The following is a 27464-nucleotide window of genomic DNA, read 5'->3' as shown; positions in this document are numbered from 1 at the left end:
AAGACATTTCTGGTTGACACAACTGAGGGGGGTTACTGGCATCTAGTGGGTAGAGAATAGCGATGCTCTTAAACATCCTACAATGCACAGGACAGCTCCCACAACAAAGAATTATCTGGTCTGAAATGTCAATAGTACCAAAGTTGAAAACCCTGATTTGGATGGAGATGTGACCCACAAGGTGGGATTCCAGGGCCACCGTCTGTAGCTTCCATGCCCATAATTCAGTGCCCTGGAGTGTCTGAGAAAACAGTGAGCTCAGCTGGAATGGGGAGTTCTGAGACCAGACTGTGGAGCTCAGCACCTAACACTGAGAATAAGGAAGCTCAGAGAGGGAGCTGAGCTTCTTCGTGCAGGAAATGGAACTGACACAACAGGCTGAGATTGACATGCATGACTGTGACTGATGAAGGCCATCTCTGGTTAATCCTGTAGCATCTTACTGTGATTAACCATGACCTCAAGGCCCAGTCTAGTCTGTAACTCACTAAGAGATGAGTTTCGACTGAGACAGATTGACGTGTCCAGCTGTCACTGAGGAAGTATGACAGGCTAGCTAAGCAGCAGCAGCAGCACAGGGACAAGAATAGCCAGTCAGACCTTGGTTTGCATCCTAGCTCTGCCACTCTCCAGCTGTGTAACCTCTCTGAGCCTCAGTTTTCTCTTCTGTAAGTTGGGAATACTAATACCTACTTACTAGGGTTAATGTAAGGCTTAGAAGTCACATAAGAATGGCCTGCCCTATGGATTTTGGACTTACCTAGCCAGCCCGCACAAGCATATAAGCCAATTCTTTGCAATCAGTCTCTTAATATATATCTCCTATTGGTTCTGCCTCTTTGGTTGAACCCTGATACAACCACGCAGCACAGAGCTAGGCCCCCAAATAGAATCCATTTATTAATACTATAGTTAATTAAACTTGATCTATATCTACATCTTCATCTGTATGTATATCTAGTTATATATCCAGCTGAGACTTTGTGCCTGGCGCTTCCTACTCCGTTCCAGGGAAACAACAGAGACTAAGACTGTCGTTGCCTGCACCGCCTGAGGATACTGGGCGATTATGGCTGGAGGGATCCATGTGGTGGCTACTGTGGCTGAGACTGGTTCCTCTCCACGCTGGGGGCTGGATTTCTGACAATCTGACAATCTCCTCTAGGGCCGAGTGTGGTTGGAAGCTGAAACTGGGTGATAATGGGCCAGAGGTGATACTCAGGTAGATACTGGCTGACCTGGACCATTCCTGAGCATCAGATTGTGGCTACTAGGCAGTCATAATCTTGACCCCAGCTTCAGCAACAATGACTGAGACCAAAGGACCAGTGCTGGTGGATGTGTTTCTGGAGCAGGATATGCATAGTTTGGTGAAAGTTGTTACCCATGGCTCAGGAGCTGAAACGTGTAACTGAAAGTGGCAAAAGACGACATTTGATGGGGCGGAACCTGCAGCCACGGACCGTTCTTCCCGAGACCAAGAGCTCTGCCGGGCCGCTTTCCCCGTCGCTCCCGTCCCGCGCCAAAGCGCGAGAACTTCCGGTGAGTTTCCCCGGTGTCTCAGAGTGGGGAGAGTCCGAAGCTGGTGAGTGCGGCGTCCTGGCCTGTTTTAACTCCTCTGCTTTCGTTGTCTGTGTGGCCCGGGCTCCCTCATCCCGGCTCCGGATCGCGGAGTGCCCTGAAGTGGGATACCTCGCCGGGACGTACGCGTCCTGGTCTCTGGCCGGTGGTGGGACCCTGGTGGCTCTGCAGGCCTTTCTCCCTAAGAAACCGTCACCAGAGACACCGTCGCCACTACTTCCTGGGGCACCCGGGGTAACTTCGCGCTTTTTTCCCCTAACTTTAGAACTTGGGGGCCGGAGACTGTGGCCGCGTCCGACATGGTTATGTCCGACTCTGTAATTTTGGGTAAGGTATTTGCCCAAACCATCCCTTCGTTTCTCATCTACAAAATGGATATCATGTTTTCATTAAATAAATGCTTATCAAGCATCTTTTATGTGCTCGAGGTACAAAAAGGCTCAAGTCTCACGGAGCTGACAGCCGTCTATTAAACATAGGCAAATTTGCAGCCTGATAAATGAAATGGAAAGGTACAAGGTGCCTTGAGAGTGTATCACTGGATACCTGATCTAGCCCCGGGACATGGACTCAAGGAAGCTGGACTGAGGAAATGACAGTTGTGCTGAGATCAGAAAAATGATTTGAGGAATAGGGGAGGGAAGAGTTTTCTATGCAGAGCAGACTTCTGCTTGAGGGTCTAAAAGAGGCCAGTGTGGCTGATACAGAGAGCTTGCAGGGGTGGGGTGCGTGGTGTGAAACAGTCTGGAGGAGTTGCCAGGGACCAGGCAGCACAGACCTTGTAGGGTTTGTAGGTCACGGTAGGAATTCTGGTTTTCCAGGAGCCACATGAGAAGCCACTCAGATGGCATTAAGTGTGGGTGGTGACATGCTTAGATTGGCACTTCAAAAAGTTCATTCTGGCTGTTGGATGGAGAGCGGATTGGAGGGGCAGGCACTCTTTGGGTGAGGGACAGGTAACTTGGAGTAAGGATGCGGTAGAGAGAAGCAGATGGATGTGACTTTCTGCATTCCAGGGCATTTTCTCTGTGCCAGGCCACGTGCCAGCTGCTGATGATACAGTGAGGAGAATTATGGGCTGGTGGAATTGGAATAAAGGAATGTCATTATGAAGGAGGAGCACACAGATGCCCCAAGGGAAAATGGCTAATTGATGAACAATTATTCTGAATGCAGTAGCTCTTAATTTAGCAAGTATTTATTAAGTACCTTCTGAATTCAGGGTTAGGAATAAGAAGGTGATGATGCAAATTAGTTAGCAGTGGCTTTCAGACTTTTGACTGTGACCTACAGTAACAAATGCATTTTACCTTATGACCAAAAGTACATACAAACACAAAAAAACTTCAGAAAACAGTTATTATCTTTGTTACTCATGATGCACTCTGATTTTTTTTTTTTGATTCTGTTCCTTTCATTTAAAAAAAATTAATGTTGGTTGAAACTCTACATTGCTTTCTTGACCCATTAATGAGTTGTGATTTGCAGTTTGAGAAAAAAGTGCTGATTCAGAGTGAGAGTCCTTTGTAGTGGTTTTGGGTTAAGATGATAAAATATGCCCTTAACATTTTTGGAAACTGGTTGGTCTTCCTTTCCTCCCAGTTTAGTTTTAACATAAGAGTAAGAAAAATTAAACAGGCAGCTGGTTCTTCTGTTTGTGAAATTTGGGGGTCTTGTTTGTATATCTGGCTGGGTTAGAAGTGCCTAGAGGGCAGTGACTGTCCTACTCTGTGGATGTTTCACAGATTATTGTTTCAGGCAAAGATCCTGGCATAGTGCAGGCGCTCAGTGATTACTTGCTGAATTGAATAGGTAAGTATCTTGGGACTAGAAGGTTAGGTAATTGTTTGGATTAAATTAGTTCATGTTGAAACCATTCCTTATAAATACCACCCAGTCAGTATCTGCCTGCATACATGTTTTATCAGTATGGCCTCATGGATAGTTCAGAGGTGGGTAAAATAAGTATTCTAAGCTCTTTCTCTTCTAAATACTGATCTTGGGCCAGCCACGCCACCTGAATCCATTCTGGGCAAGTGGTCCAGAGTTTCTGCTGACTGTGCACCCTTTGGGAAGTTGTTTAACTCCTTGGACATTAGGGTTTTTATGTGTAAAATGGGAAGAGGAGGTTTGTGGCTGAAAAGCTCTCCACTTCCCAAACCTTTTGTGAATTTTAGATACTGAGCACTCACTTTCCACCTTTTGTCCATATCTGGGCCTTCCTTGTGGCTTATGAGAAATTGGGTATATCCTTCTCAAGTCCTTGGGACTCTTTAGCAATCGAGTTTAGGCAGAGGTGTAGTGTAAGACAATTTAGGCACAGTTATAGTTTCGAATAGACCACCCAGGCTTTCCCCACCTTCAGCCTCTGTTGTGTGTGTGTGTGTGTGTGTGTGTGTGTGTGTGTGTGTGAGAGAGAGAGAGAGAGAGAGAGAGAGAGAGAGAGAGAGAGATGTGAGAGCAGATCCTGAGTGGACAGTGGGAAGAATGCTGGCCTGGAGGACAGGGTACCTAAGTTCTAATTTGTGAGACCTTGAGCATGTCACTTCTCCTTGATGTCTTTCTAGCTGTGAAGTGAGTGTTCTCGCTCATTAAAACACAAAATCCTCTTTCTCTGTGAGTCTTATTTTCCTCATTGGTAAAACTGATTAAGGTTTGTGGTGAAGATTAAAGGAGATAATTATGTCAAGGGTCTGATTCAATCTGGCACATGGAGAATCCTCAGCAAATGATGAACTCTGATTTCTTTCTTTTTTCAGTTCTGTAAGACAAGAAGGGTTGTTCTTTTGGTCACATACCACTGGTCTCATGGCTGCCATGCAGATGGATCCTGAGCTTGCCAAGCGCCTCTTCTTTGAAGGGGCCACCGTGGTCATCCTGAATATGCCCAAGGGGACAGAGTTTGGCATCGACTACAACTCCTGGGAGGTGGGGCCCAAGTTCCGGGGCGTGAAGATGATCCCACCAGGCATCCACTTCCTCCACTATAGCTCTGTGGACAAGGCCAATCCCAGGGAGGTGGGGCCTCGTATGGGCTTTTTCCTTAGTCTGCAGCAGCGGGGGCTGATGGTCCTACGCTGGAATGCAATTCGAGAAGAGGTAGACCTGTCCCCAGCCCCAGAGGCTGAGGTGGAGGCCATGAGGGCCAACCTCCAGGAGCTGGACCAATTCCTGGGACCTTACCCATATGCCACACTCAAGAAGTGGATCTCACTCACCAACTTCATCAGTGAGGCCACAATGGAGAAGCTGCAGCCTGAGAGCCGACAGATCTGTGCCTTCTCAGAGGTGCTTCCTGTGCTGTCCATGAAGCACACTAAGGACCGGATAAAGCAGAATCTACCTCGCTGCGGCACTGAGTGCAAAAGCTACCAGGAGGGCCTGGCCCGGCTGCCAGAGATGAAGCCCAGAGCCGGCACGGAGATCCGCTTCTCAGAGCTGCCCACACAGACATACCCGGCAGGTGCCACACCAGCAGAGATAACCAGGCACAGCATGGACTTGAGTTATGCCTTGGAGACTGTGCTCAACAAGCAATTCCCCAGCAGCCCCCAGGATGTGCTCGGTGAGGAGGGACAAGACTCTTTGGGAGTGGGCCAGGGGACAAGTGTGTGGTAGAGGGCTTTAGAGTAAGGGCTGCATCTTGGACTATCTAGTCCAATGGTTCCTAAACTTGGCTAAGGAAGCAGTCTCACCCAGTCCCGCTGGGGACTGATTCAAGAGATCTGGAGTGGAGCAATACCTGTCTGTCTGTCTGTCTATATAGTAAGCAAGCACCATAGGTGAACCTGATGCAGCCAATCCTGTGTTTGGGAGCCACTGATGTGGCCCAGCCCCTCATTTTACAGATTGAGGTTCACAGATGGAAAGGATTTGGCCAACTATGTGGTTGAAATGAGACCAGAGCCCAGGGCTCTGGGTTCCCATCTGCCTCCTCAGTTCGCTCCTGATTCTCTCAAGGTGTTGGTCTCTCCACTGGCTTAGACCAGGATGGCGATTTAAAAAAAAAATTTTTTTTAATGTTTATTTATTTTTGAGACAGAGAGAGATAGAGTGTGAGTGGGGAAGGGGCAGAGAGAGGGGGAGACACAGAATCTGAAGGAGGCTCCAGGCTCCAAGCTGTCAGCACAGAGCCCGACGTGGGGCTTGAACTCACGAACTGTGAGATCATGACCTGAGCCTAAACCGGGCACCCAACCGACTGAGCCACCCAGGGGCCCCCAGGATGGCGATTTTTAAAAAATTTTCATTGCTTTTCTCCCTTAGTGCAAAAATAACATATGGTCATCAGAGAAGCAAAACAAAAATTCACTCCCAATTCCCACCATCTAGAAATAACCTTTTTTACATTTTGGTGTATTAACTTTTTGTCTTTTATATATGTATGTATCTATGTGCAGTATTTCATTTGAGTCTCTGTATATTTCTATGAATTTCCTTTTAGTTTTTTTTTTCTTCTACTTAATTATATGTGTTTGTGTGTATATATGATTTTTTACAAAAACAAGATTACAGTATTTTATTTTGTTATTTTATAATCTGCTTTAATATAAACATTTTTCTATGTCATTGAAACAGTCCCTCTAATGTGGCTGCTTATGTGCCATAGTTATTGAACTAACCCTCTGTTGATGGACCTTTAAGATGTTCCTATTTTCTCTATTGTGTCATCTAGTGAACATCCTTGTGTGTACTTAGACATACATTTAGGGTTGAAATTGTTCAAAAAACTTTCTTTAACGGTTATTTTTGAGAGAGAGAGAGAGAGCGAGCGAGCATGAGTGGGGAAGAGGCAGAGAGAGAGGGAGACACAGAATCCGAAGCAGTCTCCAGGCTCCGAGCTGTCAGCAGAGCCCAACACGGGGCTCAAACTCACGAACCATGAGCCAAAGTCGGATTCACAACTGACTGAGCCACCCAGGCGCCCCCAGGGCTGAAATTGTTGATCAGTGGGAGCATGTTGCCAGCTGGGGTGAGGCTGTTGTGTATCACCTCTGAAATGGCAATTTAGCAAAGACTGCATGGTTGGAGAATGATGTCTTGTTTCAATTTATATTTCTTTGATTGCTAGTGACAACAAACATTTGTCACACCTTTAACAGCTATTTATATTTTTTCTTTTACAAATTGTCCAGGTATTTGCCTATTTTTCTGTTGGAAGATCAATGAGAAATTTGAATATAGGGCCCTCTATATCATTGGCTCGCTGATGAAAGGGCATGTTTTAATGGGTGCATCTTAATGCATTACACAGTATTATTGTTTAATAAGTAACAGTTGAAATTCTGGCTTAGAAATGAACAGAAATCCTGTTTTCTACCTCTTAAACATTTTAGTTCTTCAAAGTAATCTTGTGAAAGGTCTGTTGCAGGGATAACTTTATATCTTCCTGACAGCTCCTTGAAATTATTTCTGATCTCATAATTTAATTTTAGACTAGGCCAGAAATGCATGAATTCAAGTAAGTGCCCTAAATTCAGAGAATAAGCTCCTATTTCCACAACTAACCAGGTAAAGCCAACTGTAGAAGCAAATCATTAACCTCAATGGTACAAAGAAAATTTGTGTCTTGAAAATATCAGTCAACATCTAATATCTGGACCAGGCAGCTAGTCAAACTTAGTTCCACGAGCCTAGGAATAGGGTACTAGTTTTTCAGGTCTCTGGAGGGAACAGAGATCAAACAGCATGCATTTAAAGAGGTACTTGGTGTTGAGTGCATCTGTTCTTTTTATGGCCCACATGTAGGTATAACACCACAGAAGCCCTCATTAAATTTGAAGCCAGAGAGAATGTCTCTCATCAGCAACAGTATATCTTGGCAACGAGAGACCCAGTTGCTTGCCCAAGGACAGTGGCTTCTGGATCATCAGGTCTCTTTGTTTGAGACAGGCATCTGGTGGAAATGTGGGAATAATAATAACTGATATTTCTTGAGTGCTCCTTTGTGCCAGGCATTATTCTAAATGCTTTACATGTACTATACTGATTCATTTAATCTTCACCACAGCCTTCAATTAAGGAAATTGAGGTATAAACAGATTGAGTAACTTGCCCAAGGTCAGACAGCTGTGAAGGGTAGAGCTGAGATTTGAACTCAGGTAGTTTGGTTCCAGAGCTGGTGCTATTTAGCCACAAAGCTGTTCATAGAGATCCAATTACAGAGCCCTGTGGGTAAGCAAATGCAAGTGATTTCGGCTGGCAGGCTAAGCCTGGAACAAATACTCACGAATTTTCCTCTTCTGGGGGGCTCTGGAACTGTTGTCACCTGATAGGAAATCTGTTTTTCTGTTGTTCCCACTGGCAAGCATTGGATGTGTGACCTTGGGCAAGTCCCTTGACTTCATCTGCAAAATGAGACAAGTACCACTTTCCCTGAACACCTTCTGGAGTTTCACTGAGGATTACATGGTGTAGTACAGCATTTCCCCGGTGCTGGAACAGACCATCTGCATCAGAATCACCCAGGGAGCTTTTTCGAGCTACAGATAGTGATGCTTCATCATCTCTCCTCAACCAGGATCTCCGTGGGTGCAGCTTGGGCAGCTTCATCTTTAATCAGCTCTCCTAGTAATTCTGCTGGGCAGTCAAGTTTGGGATCTGCCTGGCATAATATGCATGAACACATTTGGTAAACTTCTTAAGTGCCAGGCAAATATTAGGTGTACTTCTTTTGTAGTCTGATTTTACAGAACCACAGTTTGGTTTTTCGTGGCTTGAGTTTATAGCAGTTCAGTAAACTTTTACTGAGCATCTGCTCAGTGCAAAACCCCGCCTAGTAGGAGTGCTCTGCGGGGGTGCCAGGATACAAGGCCACCACCCATGGCTGAGGTCCAGTAGACTTGGCGGCCTTGTACAGTCAGCCGGCACTCCACCGTCTCAGGATCATTCTCTGTGTGCCTTTCAGGTGAACTCCAGTTTGCATTTGTATGCTTCCTCTTGGGGAATGTGTATGAGGCATTTGAGCACTGGAAGCGGCTCCTGAATCTCCTGTGCCGGTCCGAAGAAGCCATGGTGAAGCACCACACCCTCTACATCAACCTCATCTCCATCCTGTACCACCAGCTCGGCGAGATCCCCGCTGACTTCTTTGTGGACATTGTCTCCCAGAACAACTTTCTCACCAGCACCTTACAGGTGAGCCATCTTTTGGCTGACACCCATGGGGGTCAGAATTAAGGCTAGGATGGGTGAAAGCACCCTGGGAAGGTTACTCTTTTGTTTCAGTTACCTAACCTCGGGCTGTTTCCTGGTTCTCTCCTCTACTCAGTTGTGAGTTCCTTGATGCCAGAGACCCTCTCTCTGTACCACCATTTCCCTGACTTGCTCCTAGAGTGCCACGCAGTGGGGTACTTGGCATTTGAATAACTTCCACCTCTATGAGTTATTCAGCTCAAAACTGTAGCCATAAGTTGGTACAACCCAGTAGGACAGAGTTTTGAAGCTTGTTATTTCCAGGGAAACATCTGCAGCTCCTTAGATCTCATTTAAGCATTAAAGTAACTTTGATTTCCTGTTCAAACAAAACGTGCCAGTTTCTGCAGAGATTCTCTGACCGAAAAAGTGAAATTTGCTTTTAACTTGGCAATTAAATTTTCATTATGAGTGATAATTAGGGAAGAAGCTTCAAACAACTTACAATCTTCATCCTGTGCTATTTCCTCCCTTTGCAAATAGATTAGCTTCCTTTATGTTCTTGGGACAGCCTCTGTCATTCACATTTTGTAAGTTTCTCAAGGGTAGAAGATGCAGAAGCTGTCAATTTCCATACTTTTGTTCCCTGAGCTGCTTTTTTCTCCCTGTGTGTGATACCACTATGAGGCCCACTCCTTACAAGGTGGCTATTCACTAACCTCCCACACCCACCCAGGGTGAAAGAAGGAATGAACTTTCAGGGAATGCCTGTTGAGTATCAGGCATCATGGTTATCATGCTTCTTGGATTCCCTCATTTAATCTCTCCGAAGCCCTTCAAGGAAGGGAGGGTTATTTCCTGTTTACAAATGAGAACATTGAGACTCGAAAGATTAAGTCATTTATATAAGGTCACAGAGCTGGTAAGTGGCAGAGTCGGGATACTGCATATGATGTAGGTACTGCATATGACGTAGATCCCCCCAGTAAGGATTCTTGATTGACATTAGTGGAAATACCACCAGGGGCTTGTTTCTCAGGTAGTGGACACTTTTTGAGAAAAAAACATACTGTTGGAAGAATCCCTGTGAGCAGGCAGCTGACAAAACTCTGGCGGTTGGAAGACTTGTGCAGACGATGGGGACAAGTTGGTCAAGCTGATGGTTTGAGCCTGGCGTATTCTACTTCAGAAGAGTTCTAAAACTGCTCTTTTACTGGCTATTGATATAACAGAGGAATTAAATCCCTTCATCTTTCCTCCTAAGGGGAAATTCCGCCCCCCCCACCACCAAAGTTATTGGGTTGTGTGAGCCAGTAACTGATGAGGGGTGAGAGGGGGCATCCGCTTGCTAACTTGCCTCTGGCAGTGGCCCATGGGAATGACGTGCTACCCTTGTGATGTGCGTTAATGCTGTCACACAAACATAGGAGGGCCACACTGTGTCATTGGCTGTCCTGACCATTGTCAGCACAACCGACAGCTGAGCTCTAATGACTGACGCTGTGTTGCCAACAATGATTTATGAAGCAGAGAGGACCCAGATGGGTTGCTAGATGCCCAAGTGGAGTGTGCAAAGCTGATGGAAGAATTCTGTCTTTGGACTTTTCACCAAGAACATTTGATGTCATTTTTTAGAAAAATCCAGGACAGATGCCTTTAAAAAAATATATCAACACATATTTTTGAGCATCCTGCCTTTATATACAACACTCTGCTGAAGGTGTTGAGGGTTACATATATTAGTTAGTCAGGGTTCCTGCCCTTGAGGGATTTATTCATTGATTTAGCAGGTATTTGCTGAGCATGTGCTATATTCAAGGCCCTGTTGTAGAACTGGGAATAGAACTTTGAACAAGACAGAGTCCCTGACGTGGGAAAGTAAACAAATGAATTGACTCAAGTCCCTCCAGACAGCATTGTTTAGAAGGCTGTCATGCCCTAGTACCATTTTCCTGAGGCAGGCCTTGAGACCTGTGTGGTCTCATCTAGACTGCATCAGTCTGTCAGCTCCCATGCCAACCCTGGTCAGTCCACCCATGTCTCATGCTGCATCCTGAGTTGCTCCTCTGACATGCGGACATGATCCTACTTCTCTGCATCTCCTTGTTTCCTAGAAAGTTCAAAGCCCAAGCATAGGTCACAAGGCCCATTCTGATCTGGCTCCTGACCTGTTCTCCAGCTTCTCCTTCCTCTCCCTACTTCCCCCATGTCAACTCTAGCAATAGTGGTCTCCCTGCACATTCCCACATATGCCATGCTATTTCAGGCCTTTTTTTTTCCCCCCGATGGCACAAAACACATAACATGAGATCTACCCTTTTAACACATTTTTAAGTTTACAGTACAGTATTGGTAACTATAAGCATAGCAGATCTCTAGAATTTTTCATTTGGCACGACTGAAACTTTATGCCCATGTTTCATGCCTTCTTAACTGAACATGATTTTTGTTCTACCCGATGTGGACTTGTTCATCCTACAAGATGCCCTCAAGGCATTTCTCTGTGAAGCCATCCCCGATCTCTCTCCTTTACATATTATTAGCCTACTTTGGACGTGTTGCTATTATATTGCACAGGCCGTGCATGCTGAAATGTGTACGTTGTCCGCCTGACTTCCCCACTAAGCTGTGAACTTTTATCCAAAGCCTGTTTGTTGTTCATCTCGTTATTTTCAACACCTAGTCAAGGCCTAGCATTTCTCTCACTTTGTGTAATTGGATGTTTTTAGATGGATGGAATGCATCGATCACGTGGTAGTGTAAATAGATGCCTCTAATATGATGAGTATAAACAGTGCAGTGGGATCAAAGGGCATTATAAGCATCATAAAGGAATTGGTTGATTAAGACTGGGGTTGCAATATGAGGAGGTAGAGGATCAGCAGTGGCTGTTTGTGAAAGGAGGCATTTAACCGTGTATTGGAAGGATGAGTGAGATTTCAACAGGCACGCTGTAGAAAAGGATATTATAATACCTTTTTTTTTTTTTTTTTAATTTTTAACGTTTATTTATTTTTGAGACCGAGAGAGACAGAGCATGAATGGGGGAGGGTCAGAGAGAGAGGGAGACACAGAATCCGAAGTAGGCTCCAGGCTCTGAGCGGTCAGCACAGAGCCCGATGTGGGGCTCGAACCCACAAACCATGAGATCATGACCTGAGCTGAAGTCGGATGCTTAACCGACTGAGCCACCCAGGCGCCCCCCCCTTTTTTTTTTTTAAATGGAGAGTTAACGTTGGTACCATCTTGGCAGTGAGAATCCAGTCCCCCCACACAGACGCACTCACTCAGGGTGTGTATGAGTGAATGAATCAGTCCATGAAAGCCTTCCTCAGCCAGCTGCCTGCTCTGCCCCCAGGTAGTCAAGTAAGTGGAACTGGCTTTCTTACTTAGGAACTTAAATGCTACTACCCACAGAGAGGGACTGGTGTTTGTATGTGTAAGCACTTAAAGGCTGCCACATTAGCTGGTATAAAATTAGCCACGTAATGGCCTCTGTCATTAGAGGCCCTTTTGAATAGATGCCACTGATTTTTATAAATCCCATGGATTTAGCTTGAATAAAAATTATTTGTTTTACAAAAATAGATGCAGTTTTTTTCTTTTATTAAAAGCAACTTGAGTCACCATAATTTGTTTAAAACCAATGAAAGGATAATCTGAATTTAATAGTGTGTTAGAAAGTGAGTTATGTACAAAATAAGGATTCTCGTTGCTGATTGCATAGCATTTGGGCATATAGTCACGTAACCTGTTTTTTAAAATACTTTTAGTCACAGTAGGCCACCTATGCTTTCCAGCTTCATTTCTTGCCAATATTCTAAATGCCAGTGTCCATCTTTAACTCTTGATGGAAAACACTGGCTCTGACAATGATGTCTATAGTATTTTTATCACAGCACCAGCCATGATCAATTTCATCTACCTGCTCATACACCTCCTGCCACCAGCTATCCCTTTGTCACATTTATTGTGTGCATTATCTCATTTAGCCTTCACAACAATGTTCAGAGTTAAGTGTATCATTTCACTTTATGGTGAGGAAACGGGATCAGAGAGGTCACATCATCTTGCCCAAGATCACCAGAGCTAGTGGATAGCAAGGCTGCGTTTTGATTCTGAAGCCTGTGGTGGGTTCCCATTTATTAGCCCCAGATGAAACATCCCAAAGTCTTTAAAGTGACGTCAGAAGACATGATTCCTGCTGCTTTTTACTCCTGGTAATCATTGTGAAATGATTGATAGTTTTGCTTTTAAGACCACTCTCTTCTTCTGCAGGTAGAAAGAGAATGTTCTACCTCTGGCTAGTTTCATTCTAAGTTGAATAGTCATTTGGGAATTGAAAAAATTAGGAAATTTCATCTTTTTTGTCTGTCCAAAAAATAGGATAAGATAGTGACTCAGCTACCCACCTTGATATTTTGAATTTCTCAAGGTGACCTGACTGAACTCAATTTATTTAACTTGGGTTTAAAAGGAGGCTCTCACATTTCTGATTAAAGTTATTTACCATTTTAGAATATATAGACTTAATGATGAAAATATGAATACCTTTTTCTATATTTAAAGAAAAATACCCAAGGGCTGTGCTTTTATTGTATTTTATTTTATTTTTGTTGGGGTTTGCTTTTAGTTTTAGATAAATGCAGTTTTTTGTCAAGTGTTATTATCCTTTTTCAGAAATATTTTTTAAATATCCAGGTTTAATCTTCCGATATTAAGATGATTCATTTCTCAGTGATGTTAAGTGTTTATTTGATTTCACTTTAATTAAAGTAAAACAAATAGATCATTATTACATTTTCTGAGGAAACCATAAAATTAATCTAAAAACAAGAGAATCAAAGTAAATTCTTACTTGAAAACTAGGTACTGTCTATACATCTCCTTTTCTGAATCACGGGTTTTTTAAATATTAAGTTTGTTAACTACATGGGCAAAAATAGACCATTGGATGCCAGGGGCTTGGGTAGGGGGAGGGTTTGACCACTAAAGAGCAGCACAAGGGAGTTCCTTGGAGTGACAAGACTATTCAGTATTCTGATTATGATGGTGTGTGGGCCTCAGACTCGTAACACTGAATACCGAAAGAGAAAAACTAATACTTACCTTGATTATATTATACAGTGGTTGCATGGGTGTACACATTTGTCAAAACTAATTGAACACTTAAAATGGGTGAATTTAGTTGTATGTAAATTATACCTCAGTAAAGTTGCTTTTTAAAAAAAGTCCCTGGCTCCCCATAGGGCAGTGCTGAAAATACTACTAATATATTAAGTCTGTGTCGAGACAAAAAGAAGGTCTCGGTAGGGAGAAAGGATTGAGGTTTCTCTACTTGGATTGGATTTCGCTCAACATTTATTAACTTGCTCAGTGTTTATCACCATTCTCATCTGTACAGTGGGAATAACAATTTCCTGGCCTCCTACCTCCCAGGTTTGTAGTGTCCAGGCTTGTAAAGATTAAATTGACAAGTTCTTTAAAAAGGACAAAGCACTTTTTAAATTAGAAGCCTTATTTTTCAGACAGAAGCCTTCTCTTATACCTGCCTCTGGTTGATTTTACTCCCCGGCATCGTTTGAGAGATGGTTGGGAAGGATGAATGATGAGTATGAGCCCAGACTGTTTGGACCTGTCCCTCTTGGCCATTGCCAAATGCAGGGCAGCCCCTGCATCTCATTCATATCTGTTCAGTGAACATCCTGTGGGCCCTAACTCTATGCCAGGCCCTGGGCGATACGCTGTGTGGAACACATTGAGAATAAAGACTCATCCTCTACCCATAAGGAGCACAGATCACTGTGATACAAGCACAGTTTGAGAAATGCTATAAGGAAGGCTCAGGCCCAGTGTGAGGGGAACAGAAGCTGGAGCAGTTCATTTCAGCTTGGGCTTTTATAAGAGGCATGTCACAAGGAGGTAGCTTGTGAGCTGGTGGCATTCAGGGGCCACTTCCTCCCCAGGACGAGTCCTTTATGTTGTGCAGCACCATCACATAATTATTGAGCAATTAGTTGGTGCCAAGGACTGCAAAAGTGAACCAAAAATGGATTTCCATAGAACCTGTGGTCTTCATTTTTTTGCTCATTAAACACCGTTATGTCAGACTCTGTGCCAGGAGTGTGGTATGCAGTAGCCGAGAGTCACTGCTTTGGAGTGGCTCCTTGTCTCTTGGGAGAGCTCAACAGCAAATGGACTGTTACCTAACTGAAATTGAGGCTATGTTCGTGGTAACCCTGGGCCCTGGAGGAGCATAAAGGAGCACCTGTTCCATCCTTGTTCTGGGAAGACATACTAAAGGAGGTGATGTCTGAGCTGAACCTGAGTCACTAGTGGAAATTAGTAGGTGAAGAAGGTGAAAGTTGGGATGGAAGGGTAGTCTAAGCAGAGAAAAAAGCATGTGTGTGTAGAGAGGCACAGAAGAGGCAATAGAGCATGTTTGGCAGCTGCTCAATGTGGCTGGAGAGGCAGGGCTGTGTGGAGAGGGGTACAGTTTACTGTGTAAGAAGAGGAACAGGAAGAGGCTTTAGCAAATTCAGCCAGCAGCCTCCCCAGGACCTTGGGGCACACCCAAGGGTATGCAGGGCCTCCAGAGCTAATGCTGCTTGAAATGAGGCTTCTCTGCTTCCCGTACAGGGGCCCCTCCCCAGAGTTCAGCCGGGCTCCACATTCAGCACTCCAGGGCAAGCTCCATTAGCTGCCTATAGACAGGCGGCCGGTTTCCCTGCTGCCCTCCCACCACCAAGCTCACACAACCCCTCTAATTAGTTATTGATCTGTTTTGTTGTGGCTTTGCTTCCCGCTCCTGTGTTTAGTCGATTCCCAAGTTAATGAAACCAAATTCTGTAACCCCCACGCATTCTTCTGCACATACTCCCCTCCGCCCTAACCTCAGTCACTTCTGTCCTTGCTACCACTTCAACAAAATGGATCCAAACAGAGACCACTAAAATGAGCTTCACTCCTGCTAATAGGCAGTGGAGAAGCAGGTGTCCCTGGAATCAGCTGTATAGTACACCTGTTAATTTTATCAGGTCAAGGCTCCTGGAGATGAGATTCCTTCCATGGTGGAATGTGGGCTGGCCACAGCACTAGACTGATGTGGAACAAAGAGCTTCTCCCACCTTCATGCTCCTGTGTCTGTAGGGTAGTCTGGAAAAAACTACCCTTTCCCTTCTGCGTGGTTTTTATCCAGTCATTTAACTCCTCTTTGCCTCCATTTCCATAAAATAGGCATTCTGGTGTGTCTTTCCAGGGCATTGTGAGGGTCTGTTGGGATATTCTAAAACTTCTTTGAAAACAGTAAAATAATATGAGAAAGAGTAATGAGTTTGCTGTTACTCTTAGAAGTAATTGGGATCCAGGAAAATCACATGTAGAGAAAATTACTGTTCTGCCCCCTGCCCATGGTTATATCAGATGAAACCGAATTAAAAAGAACATCAAAACAAGGGATTAATATCCAGAATATATAAAGAACTACAGTAACTCAACAATAACAAAAACCTGACTAAAACTGGACAAAGGACTTAAGTAGACATTTCTCCAAAGAAGACATACAGATGGCCAGTACATCTACATGAAAAGGTGCTTAACATCACTGCCCATTAGGGAAATGCAGATCAAGACCGCAGTGAGATAGCACTTCATACCCATTACGGTGGCTATTACTAAAAAATAATGGGGGCACTTGGGTGGCTCAGTCGGTTGAGTGCCCGACTTGGGCTCAGGTCATGATCTCACAGCTCATGAGTTCGAGCCCCGTGTCGGGCTCTGTGCTGACAGCTCAGAACCTGGAGCCTGCTTCAGATTCTGTGTCTCGCTCTCTCTCTGCCCCTCTCCCACTCTGTCTCTCTTTCAAAATAAATAAAAATTTTTTTTAATAAATAAGAAAAAATAACAGATCTTGGCAATGACGTGAAGAAATTAGAACCCTTGTTCATTGCTAATGGTAATGTGAACCGGTGCAGCCCTTGTAGAAAACATATGGTGGTTCTTCAAAACATTAAGCAGAATTACCTCATGATCCAGAAATTCCACTTCTAGGTTTAAACCCCCCAAAATTAAAAGCAGGGACTCCTGTCATGTCACAGCAGCATTATTTATAATAGCCAGAAAGTAGAAACAACCCACATGGTCATTGACAGGTGAATGGGAAGCATAATGTATATGCATACAGTGGAGTATCAGCCTTATAAAGGGAGAAAATTTGGATGCGTGCTACAACATGAAAGAACTTTGAGGACATTTCATGCTAAGTGAAATAAGCCAGGCACAAGAGGACAAGTACTGTATGATTCCACTTGTACAAGGTACCTAGAGCAGACAAGTTCATGGAGACAGAAGGCAAAGGGTGACTTCCAGGGGCTGGGGGAGGGGCAATGGGGAGTTAGTGTTTAATGGGTACAGAGTATCATTTGAGGGAGGGATGAACAAATTCTGAAGATGGATGGTGGTGATGGTTATATAGCAATGTGAACGTAGTTAATGCCACTAAATTGTACACTTAAAAATGGTCAAAATGGTAAATATCATGTGTATTAGTTTTTCAAATGATAATGTAAAAAATGGTTAAATTGGTAGGTTTTGTGTTACGTGTGTGTTACCACAGTTTCAAGAGAAGAACCTCAAAGACAACTTTCAAAGGGAATAGAAACCCCAGTCTGGCAGCCTGTGGCCCATGTAGATTAGAGCAGCGGTTCCACCTCGTTGGCGTAGGGCCTGTGACTTTATGGGACACAGGGGCTTGCTTATAAGCCCTTCAAGCCTTTCTTGATACCAGCTGGTGTAGTTATTGCCCAGGTGCCCAGGAGAGCACCTCAGGGGACCAGGCCTGGGTGATGGCCCCACTGGCCTTACTCTCAATGGGGCATCTCTGCCCAAGATAGTAATTTTCCATTCTAGTCCTGCCCCAGCTTCTCAGCTGGGTTTGGACCTTCTTTCTTGGTTTGGGGGGAGCACAGCAGGTGGCCTGGACCTGTGCCAGCAGCAGCTGATCCACCCGCCCCAGAGAGCTGAACACCATGAGGAAATTTCCACAGCTTTCTCGGCCCCCACTGTGTTCTCAGGAGTGACTTATCCTCTGTTCTCTGTAGGTTTTCTTTTCCTCCGCCTGCAGCGTTGCCGTGGATGCCACCCTGAGGCAGAAAGCTGAAAAGTTCCAAGCTCACCTGACCAAGAAGTTTCGGTGGGACTTTGAGGCAGAGCCAGAGGACTGTGCCCCAGTGGTGGTGGAGCTCCCCGAGGGTGTGGAGACTGGCTAACTGGGAATACTGTCAGCCAGGGGAGGCCCCTTCCCACACAGCTGCAGTCCTGGCCTCTCCATTCATCCCTTCCTACTGGGACCTGTAGGGGTAGTGGCCCCACCAGGTTCTACAAAGTTAGAGCCAGAATTCCCTCTTTTACCAGTAAATAAGTTTCTTCAGTACCAAAGAGGCTATGTGCATCCTGAGGGCACATTCATGGGCTCCCATCAGCCTGGCCATGGGACTAACTTAACTGAATTCTAAATGGGCTCTTATAGAAGCTCTCGGGAGAGACCTGCCTCAGCAGCACCCTACTTCATTCTGAATGAGAAGAATGTGAGCCAAAAACCCAAGAGAACTGATAGCTCATTCCATAGGATGGTTAGAAAAGACACCCTGGACTGCACAGGGTCTGAGATATCCGTTGGTGACTTTAAAAGTTAACTAGAAGTTCCTAAGGAAATGAGCTAGAATTTCTGTCTGTCCCTTGTTGAATGGGAACACATCACAGAAAACACAGGCCTGTGACCACTCAGGAGCTCCAGATTGGGAAGGGGGAACCCAGAAGACAGGTGGGTTGAGTCTGACGAGTGGTCAGCTTTTGCTTTCTCCGTCAACATCCCTTCCTCCTGTCCAGAGGTCCCAGTGGGTAATCATCCAAGACTGTTGTGGCCCCTGACCTCAGGGGCCTTGCTGATGCCACGTTCCTCTCATCCATTCCACTCTGAGGCCTCAGTCCCAGAAGTGGGACTTGGCAGCCCCTCTGTACATCCCTATTCCTCACCAGAGCCACCATGACTACTTCTGATGACCTGGAGATTCATCAACAAAGAGGAAGGTTCTTGCTCAGAATAGGCTTCTTTGGCCCTGCTGAAGTTCTCTGTGTTCAGAGTTCTGGAGATGACCTGACCCACCTGGATCTTCCCAGTCCTGCTGTGGAGCTGTCAGCCACAGGAGTAATGATGCGCCCATTCCCTTGGAGTCCTGAGGGTGTACCCACATACATGGGTCCTGCCACCCTGACCTCAAACCGTTGTACTACGATCAGAATCCCTGCGCCATTCTTTTCCAAGGCTGCGACTCATACCAGGTTTCTGAATGAGAATCCGTGCTGGTTAAGACTTTTGGTTCCATTTGTTTCCTTGGAGATGTTTTTCCAAGAGCATAACATACATTAAAGTCTTTGAGTTGAGATTAAATCCCCTTGTGTGAGTCTCTCTTGCAGTTAATTTGCCCAGTTCTCAGCTGCCAGGCCACTGTCCATAGACCCACATCTCCCTACTGAGCACCAGGAGACTCTGCCCAACATCTTCAGTCTCTGGAGGAGGCAAGCAGCCAGATTTGCCTGCTGTGACCAGTGGGGCTTCCGAGATAGGCATACCTGAAAGGATCGAGGCCCTGTAGCTTTATAATAACCAGAAGTTCCTCCTTGTGTGAGTTTGCTATTCTCTTCCACCCAAAGCCCACTCATCAGAACTACCTGGGGAGCTTGTTAAAAGTACGCATTCCAAAGGAATGAATTACTAGTCCATGCTACAACATGGATGAACCCTGAAAACATTGTGCTGAATGAATAGAGCCAGACAAAGGCCACCCATTACATGACGGCATTCATATGAGTTGTCCAGGATAGATCCACAGAGAGAGAAGTTAGTGGTTGCCAGGGACTGGGAGAGTGGGGAAGGGGGTTGACTGTCAATAGCTCTGGGGTTTCTTAGGTGATAGAAAGGTTCTGGAATTAGCGAGTGGTGATGGCTGTACCACCTTATGAATATACCCAAAAAAAAAACCCCACTGGAAGTGCACACCTAAAAATGGTGAATTTTATGCCATGTAAATTATATCTCAATAATAACTTTTTAAAGTACATATTTCCAAGTCCCACCCCACAGGGATTCAGAGGCTGTGAATCTGGATATGGCCTGGGTCCTGCGGCACACTCAGTTTTGAGTAACTACCCGGAAGTAACAGCATTGCAATTTAGTACTTAGAGTTCCATTGGGACAGAATTTGTGTCCTCCTGGCATTGTCAGAACAGCATCTGGAAGTTGGGTCATGTGACTATGTTCTTCAAGCTGTTGGTCTGCTATCTACACAGACCCACTACCCCCTACAACCCACACAAACAGGGATTAAGAAAAAGTAACCACTATTTGCTAAGTGTTCTGTTAGTTCACTTAATCCTCACAAAAATATGGGCTAGGTGCTACTATTATCCTCATTTTACTGTAAGAAAATGGGCTCAGAGAGCTTCAGTCATTCTGCCGGCGTCCCACAGCTAGTAAGGATTGAGCACAAGAGTCAAGCCCGAGCCCCTTGGTGGCCAGAGCCCACACTCAGCTGCTGTGTTCACTGCTGTGATGTACTCTCTCCCTGCCCTTGCAGGTCTAGGACAGCCTTCCCTTCTCCCTGCTTTCCGGATCTAGGCCTGGCCCTGTTGCCAGCCAGCTGTGTGAACTCGGACAAGTCACTTCCTTGGGCCTCGGTCTACTTACATATAAAGTAAGAGAGTTTGCTTAGATTTGGGGTTTCTGATGTAGATTCTCCAGGCTCCCTCAAGAATTTAAAAGTGGACCATTGTGTTATTTTAAATGTTTTCAAAAGGGAAACTACATTTGCACAGGATAATGTGTCTGGACTGACAAAAAACCAATAGGTCTCTTGTTTGGGGCCGGAGTGACATCGACTCTGTCTCCTGCTGGTCCCAGCTGGCAGTCCTCTATGTGTCTTTGATGAATAAAAAATGTGAAAACAAATTAATTATTACTTAATACTTGCAATATTTCTGGAAGGCAGAAACCTTGCAAATGGAGAGCCAGTGGCCTTGCTGATCTGTAAGCTCCTTCCACTTCTAACACATCTAAAAGTGAAGCTGTTGGCAGGACCTGGCCTGATTTCCAAATCCCCTCAAATGCAGGCCTCCTGAGGCCTGGCTCTTATTTGCAAGGCTGCTTTATCCTATTAACAGAATCAGCAGAGGTAGCAAGTCTCCAACCACTCCCGCTGTCCCCACGACAACCCTCGCTGATCTGAGCCCATCCGTCTAATTTGTCACTGCTTGAGCGGTGGGGGAGTTCCCCGCCGCTGACTGCCTCTCACCATCGATAATTACTTTCCCAACGTCATCCCCTTGTAAATATTATTTAATATTCTCAGGGCACCGTGACATGTCAGTTTCTCCAACTAATCAGACTCTGGCTTGGCCAAAATGCCCTGCTGCAACGGGGGCTGGAAATGCACGGTGAATGTCTGGGCAAAGCCGTCACTGAGTCACATCCCCGTGACATCCACCAGATCCAAAGCAGAATGGAGTGGGACGCTCACCTGAGCTACCTGCTGATAACTGGGGGCGGTGTGGTCCTGTGATTCCGCAGGTCCGCTCCTCTCCTCAGTCCCCAGTAGACCAGGGCACCTCTATGCCTCAGAGTCCCATACCTCTGGCCCAGGCAGGCTTTGTTTTCACTAGAACATTCTACCTCTGGAATATCCAGCGTCTCCTTGCTGGCTCATGCTGGCTCATTCTCCCCCAATGCTGGGCTCCTGCCCTGAACTGGCCTCCCTGCTGAGATGGGGGCTGGGGGTGATGAGAGCCAGAAATAGTGTCGGCTGTTCCCTGCTGGGGGGAGGGATGTGTCCCCAACCTGCCAGGCCTTCTGTCCTGCGTCCTCAATCTGGTGCTCACTGGGATAACAGGGTTATCTCCAGGTTTCTCTGGAGAACAGGAATCTTGGGGGTTATTGGTTAAAATGCTTGGTGGGAAGAAGGTAGCAGAAGTAGGGGGCTTCTCAGATGGCCTGTGTGAAAGAAACTCCACAGGTCTTTCCTCCTTGGTTCTTTGTCTATCTTCTCCCCTCCCCAGATTTCTCTATTTTTCCTGTGTCTCCTCCAGACATTTTTACCTGGCTCAGGTCAGGACTCTACTTCTAAAGGGATCCTGACAGATAGGTTACATTTTGGGGAGAGGGAGCTCTTACGTGAGAAGCAGTTGGAGAAACATGTGGGGCCTCACCCATGAGCAGAGAGGCTGGGGGAGCTATCTTGACGGAGGAGGTCTCTGCGTCCTTCAGAGTGCAGAGCTGGGAACCATGGGAGAAGTTACAGGGAGGCTGCCGTGGGCTCTGTTCCTTCTTCATCCAAACAGTACTTTCTGAGTGCCTGCCCCGGTGAGCTTACGCTCATTTGGAGGGGAGGGGCAGACAACAAGCATAAGAAGTAGGTTACAGAGATTGTTAGTTGTAAGAAATGCTCTGGCAAAAACTAGAGCAGGATAAGGGACATTGAGAGTGCTGGGAGGGTAAGAGGAGATGTTGCAATTTAAATGGGGTGACATTTGAGCACAGATTTGAAGGTGAGCAAGGAGCCATGTGGGCATCTATGGGAAGAGTGTTCCAGGCAGAATGAACAGGGAATGCAAAAGCCCTGGAGCAGGAGCATGCCTGGTGGGTTACAGGAACACCGGGGGTCAATATGGTGAGAGCACAGGGAATAGCTGGAGAGGAAATCTGGGCAGCCACAAGGGATCAAATTATCCAGGGCTTACGGGCTGTAAGCATTTCACTCAGTGAAATGGGGACCCATTAGAGGGTTTTTAGCAGAAGAGTGACGTGGTCTGACTTTTGTTTTAACAGGATCACAAGCGGCTGCGTTGGCCGCAGGCTGCCAGGGGAGAGGGGTGGGAGTGGGGACAGCGGTAAGGAAGCTAGAGTGGTAACCCAGGTGACAGAGGGTACTGACTTGGGCCAGATTGCTGTCAGGTGTACATATTGGACTGCATTCCTGCCTCAGATAAAGGATGCACTAGAGGCCTTTCGAGGACTCTTCTAGCCTGATAAGCCCTTACTTCTCTGCAGTCTCAGAATCTAGGCACAATACTGACTCGTGGGGTCCCCAACCCCACACAAATGCCCTCTCTCCTGTCCCATCAGGGATCTGTCAGCCCTTCCCATTCCCGTATGTCTGTGGTATATCTGGGCCGGTGGGGCATGAGGAAGGATTGGGGGGAGGGGGTAGCTGCCACAGGAATTCTGAGCCAGGGGGTGGAGGCAGGGGACTGGAAATGGCTCTGTTGAGAAGCAGTGAATCAGGGGGTATGATAGGCTGTGGTGGCTCTGCGTCCCCCCCCCCTCCACCGTGGGTGTTCTTGCTGCCAGTGGGCAGTGAGGAGGGTCTGCTTGCTGTTAGGGTTCTCTTGTGGCTAACAGAGAACTGGGGGTGTGTGCAGCCACTGTTGGTACTGATTTGTCCTGCTCAAGAATCACCCCTGCACCCACTCCCACCCTCAGCATTTCCGTGGGCTTCATGATTAATATGACCTAGCGTGTGGTGGGGGCCTCCTCCCAGCTGCTGGGCACTGAGCTGGGTCCTTACCTTATTCGGGCGGAGCACCAGCTCTTCAAGGAAGTCCTTATTCCTCATCGTGCAGACGAGGAAACCAAGGCATCGAGAGGTGAGGCTCAGGCCAGCGAGTCTCAGAGCCAGAATTCTAGCCCACCTGTATAAATGCAGCAGTGTTGGCCACCTCCAAGCCCTCCTCAGGAAAGACAGTTATATCATCTGTGAGAGTTACCCGTGGATCCAAGGTTGCCAGCCCGACAACTTACTGGCCCCTCGGTTTGCAAGAGCTGCCTCATGTTTCCATGCAGAACTTCTGTGTCATATCTGGCCTGTGGGCACACTGGACCGACCCGGCTCCGGGGAGGTGGGGAGGAGCAACATCTGGTCCAGAAGGAGGCTGCTTCTGCCCCTTACAGACCACTGGGGCTGCTGAGGGGCTGCTTAGTCCGGGGTGCACCTGAGCCTGAGAGCAGAGGCCCCTCTCACTTGGTCCTACCAGAGTTGCAATGAAGTCTGCAAAAGACATTTGCTTTAGAGAAAGATGCTGCCAGATGTGGGGCCTCTGAGAGGCTGGTTTCATGCCCAGGCATCTGCGCAGGTATTTTCCCCTGCTATCCCCTCTGTGGATCAATAAACTGTTTAATTTGGAGCCTAGCAGCCTGAAGGTAGAGAGTGGGATGTGAGAGGTTGGGGGGTCTTCGTGGTACATTTCGAATGAAGAAACCTACACCATTAGGCATTTCCCTTTCGGAAAGTGTTTATGTCCTCTGCTCATTTTCTGTCGGATCTTCTTTTTTTAAAAAATATGCATTTATCTTATCGTAATGTACCTAAATGTTAGAAATATTTCCCCCGATTTGCCTTTCGATTTTATGTTTTGAACTGTATGCTTTACTCTTTTACATGTCAAATACGTCAAGCTTGTTCTTTTTGATTTGATTTTTCCCACTGCTTTAATGCTTAAAAGTCTATTCATCCATCAGGATGAAGTATATATGGGCCCATATTTTGTTCTAGTTTTTCCCAGTGTTATGCTTTTTTATTTTGTATTTTGCAACAGTCAAAACCATGTTTCCTCAGCCCCACTTAATCCATCCCCTTCCTACCTTTCGTGATTCACGTCTACTCTGATTTTCCCTGTCCAGATTTGAAGTCCTAACGCCCGACTCACGCCTCCACCCTTGTCCTTTCCTCAGCCACCAAGGGCTTCTCGCAAGCCTTCCTGACCCCCTCATGGCATTTACAGCCAGAGCCGCATACATAGCTGGCCCTTGCTATCACAGTCTGGTGATGTGCGGTAGTTTCTTGTGGCTTTTCAGGGCTAGAATCATCTGTTCATGATTCTGTGACGCCTTGCTCCAAGCATGGGGCTAAGTGCGTAAATGCTCCCTCTCTGAGAAGGCTCTGTCCCTGCACTAAAGGGGCCCCTAGAATGGCCAGTAGATTGTACAACTCATTTCTATTCACCTCTCTTCTAGCGTCAAGCCTCCTTTGCTTTGAGGAAAACTTTATGTATTCTGTCATCCTTGGGAGGAGTGCCAATTACAGTAATTCAGCCATCCTTCCATCTGCAGGAATAGACACAACTTTAGCTAGGCCACTTGGCCTAGCATCCCTGGGATGCTTCTCATAGGCGCAGAAGGGTGCCTTCTATTTTTGGAGTTCTGGAGTAGAGGATTCTCAGTTGGACCTAATAGGGCTTATTATACCCAAAAGCCCTTGCACCAGAAATGAGGATGAGGCCAACACAGAAGGAAGCTAAGCTGAGAGATGAGAAAGAGCTGATAAATCACCGCAGCACCTGGATCAATCCCTACCTGTAGCACACAATCCTCAGGCTTCCTCCTTCATGAGCGAATACAATACCTTTTTATTGACTAATTTTATTTGATTGTGGTAAGAACCTTTAACATGTGATCTACCCCCTTAACAAATTTTTAAGTGCACAAAACAGTATTGTTGACTGTAGGTGCAATGTAATACAGCAGATCTCTAGAACTTACTCATCTTGCTTAACTAGAACTTTATATCCATTGACTTGCAACTCCTCATTTCCCCATCGTTCCAGCTCCTGGCAACCACCATTCCATTCTTTGATTCTATGAATCTGACTGTTTTAGATATCTCACAATAGCCAAGATGCGGAAATAACCTAAATGTCCATCCACAGATAAATGGATAATGAAAATGTGATATATACATGCAATGGAATATTATTTGGCCTTAATAAAGAAGGAAATTCTGCAATATGTGACAATGTGGAGACAAGCCCTGAGGACATTCTGTTATGGGAAATAAGCCATCACAGAAAGACAGATACAATATCTTTTTCTTACGCCCCTTTTGATAGGTTTCTGCTCTTGCAGCCAAAGAATCCTGACTAATTCATTCCTGCATCATGAGGCTTTGGCCTGCCTATCTGCCAGACTCCCAAGATGTCACAGTTCAAAGGCCACCGCTCATGCTGCCGTTGGTGAAACCAGGGTCCCAGGAGGGAAAAAGAACTCGTCCAAGGTCACTTGGTGAGTTGTTTCCTGCCCAAAGGGAAGAAGAGTTTGGGCTCACTGGCCAGCAGCATGGAGGGTGCCATGGGCCTCAGCGATGGCACTGGAGCACTAAGTGGCTGCTGACCTGCTGATTGGGGATGTACCTCCCAGACAGGATTGCCGCTGCCCCACCAGCATGTGTGCTGGTAAGGGGGCGCTCCAGGATGGTCCAGAGCCCAGCTGGGGAGGGCATCAAGTGCTGCTGTTGCTGCTGCTCCTGACCTCCCTGCCCTTGTCCAGAGAGGGTGGTGGTGGTCAAGACCATGACTGCCATTTACCAAGTGTTCACTATGTGCCCGGCAGCAGGTGAAACCCCAGCAGTAGCTTTATATACATTCACTCTTTGCAGCCTGGCAGCCTCCATATGAAGGAAGTACTATAAGGACTCCCCATTTTGCCAGCATGGAAGCTGGCCCCCTGAGAAGTTAGGGAGCTCTCTGATAGTCAACTGCGATTGAACCCCGCGCTTGGACAAACCCAGGCCGGCCTGAATCCAGAGCCTGAGCTCCTAGCCCTTGCATCATGGGACACAAACTTGGGGATGCCAACAGGGGTCGGGCAGGCCACAGGACACAGAGCATGCCTCTGCTCCCCAGTTCCAGCCCCTCCGGGCCAATTCAAGGCAGACTTGTCAAAGCTTCCAGTTTTTTAAGAGAAGACGGAAATCTGGATTTTTAAGTGCAACTTCTCTATTTTTAAGTGTTGGCAGCAAATCCAGATTTAAAAAAAATACTGCACAAGCCAACCAAAATCAAATTCGCAAGCCCGTGGATTGCAACTTTTCTGCTTTACTATCCTCTTGTGTGGCTGCAGGACCATGTTCTAATCCATGGAGGGCTCTGTCCATCCCCTGGCAGGAGAACTGACCCGTCTGGATTAGAGGCGCGGTGTTGTTAGATCCTGACCCTGCCCTGCCCTCGTTCTGGGGAGACACCAGAAGCAGGGGCAGGGGGTGAAGGGATGCCAAGACAGCAGAGACTTGCTGCTCAGTTTTACAGGTGAGGACATTGAGAGCAAGTGAGGCGATGTAAATGGTCAAGATCCTGCAGAAGCTCAATGAAGATGCTGGTTGGGGCTAGACCTGGGGTCGTTCTGAGCCCCAGTTGTGGTGTTCTTCTCATCACTGGCTGGCTGGTGGCCACTTGGTTAGGAAGAGGAAACACCTGGATTCTGGAGCATGCCAGAATCCCAGCCTTGCCCATGATCACGATAATACTAGGGAAGTCACTGAACCTTTCTGAGACTCAGTTTCCTCCTCTGTAAAATGGGGGTAGTAACCACCTCTCAGGATAAGCGTGAAGGCTGTAGGTCACATCGTAGGTCAGCAATGCCTTCTTTTCCTTCCCCATCTATCCAGGATGAGGCCAAGCACCAGGAGGGGCAGCGGGGAAAGGCCTTGCTCATGCACTTCACTCAGACTCTTTCTTCGTATTCGGTCCACACTGGCTTGATTGTCTGTTGGAGTTGATGAGAGGGGGAGGGAGGACAGGGAGCTGGTCAGGCCACAGGGCTGTGTAGCTGTGAAGCCAGGTCAAGATCTCAAGCCAGCTGGGCTTGGTGGCCTGTGAGGACAGCACTGGACACAGCACACAATGCCCTGGGTGCTCCTTAGAAAGAGTCT

The 27464-nt window shown here is 46.4% G+C and overlaps 1 protein-coding gene across 5 annotated transcripts; it reads left to right on the top strand.

Moving 5' to 3' along the window:
- Nucleotides 1–1535: 1535 nt before the first annotated feature.
- Nucleotides 1536–25692, top strand: AAR2 (AAR2 splicing factor). 5 transcript variants are annotated; one of them, XM_019458598.2, is made up of 4 exons: nucleotides 1536–1585; nucleotides 4341–5146; nucleotides 8489–8718; nucleotides 17814–19162. In XM_019458598.2, the coding sequence occupies exons 2-4, from the start codon at nucleotides 4390–4392 to the stop codon at nucleotides 17979–17981; spliced, it is 1155 nt and encodes a 384-aa protein (XP_019314143.2). In that variant the 5' UTR covers nucleotides 1536–1585; nucleotides 4341–4389; the 3' UTR covers nucleotides 17982–19162. The 5 variants fall into 5 exon arrangements, with proteins under 5 accessions (XP_019314143.2, XP_019314147.2, XP_053746253.1 ...); XM_019458602.2 differs by lacking the exon at nucleotides 1536–1585 and adding an exon at nucleotides 1605–1815; XM_053890278.1 differs by lacking the exons at nucleotides 1536–1585; nucleotides 17814–19162 and adding exons at nucleotides 1847–1908; nucleotides 25648–25692.
- Nucleotides 25693–27464: the final 1772 nt, after the last annotated feature.

The sequence above is a fragment of the Panthera pardus genome, unplaced genomic scaffold (assembly GCF_024362965.1).
Source record: "Panthera pardus isolate Hobbes unplaced genomic scaffold, ASM2436296v1 HiC_scaffold_25, whole genome shotgun sequence".
Classification (NCBI taxonomy): domain Eukaryota; kingdom Metazoa; phylum Chordata; class Mammalia; order Carnivora; family Felidae; genus Panthera; species Panthera pardus.
This window is presented reverse-complemented; position numbering and strand designations above follow the sequence as displayed.

Bases quoted from the DNA above. Each gene is read 5' to 3' on its own strand.
- AAR2 (XM_019458598.2), top strand. From the start codon at position 4,390: ATGGCTGCCATGCAGATGGATCCTGAGCTTGCCAAGCGCCTCTTCTTT. The intron at 5,147-8,488 runs GTGAGGAGGGAC...TGTGCCTTTCAG, and splicing joins CAGCCCCCAGGATGTGCTCG to GTGAACTCCAGTTTGCATTT. The intron at 8,719-17,813 runs GTGAGCCATCTT...TGTTCTCTGTAG, and splicing joins TTCTCACCAGCACCTTACAG to GTTTTCTTTTCCTCCGCCTG.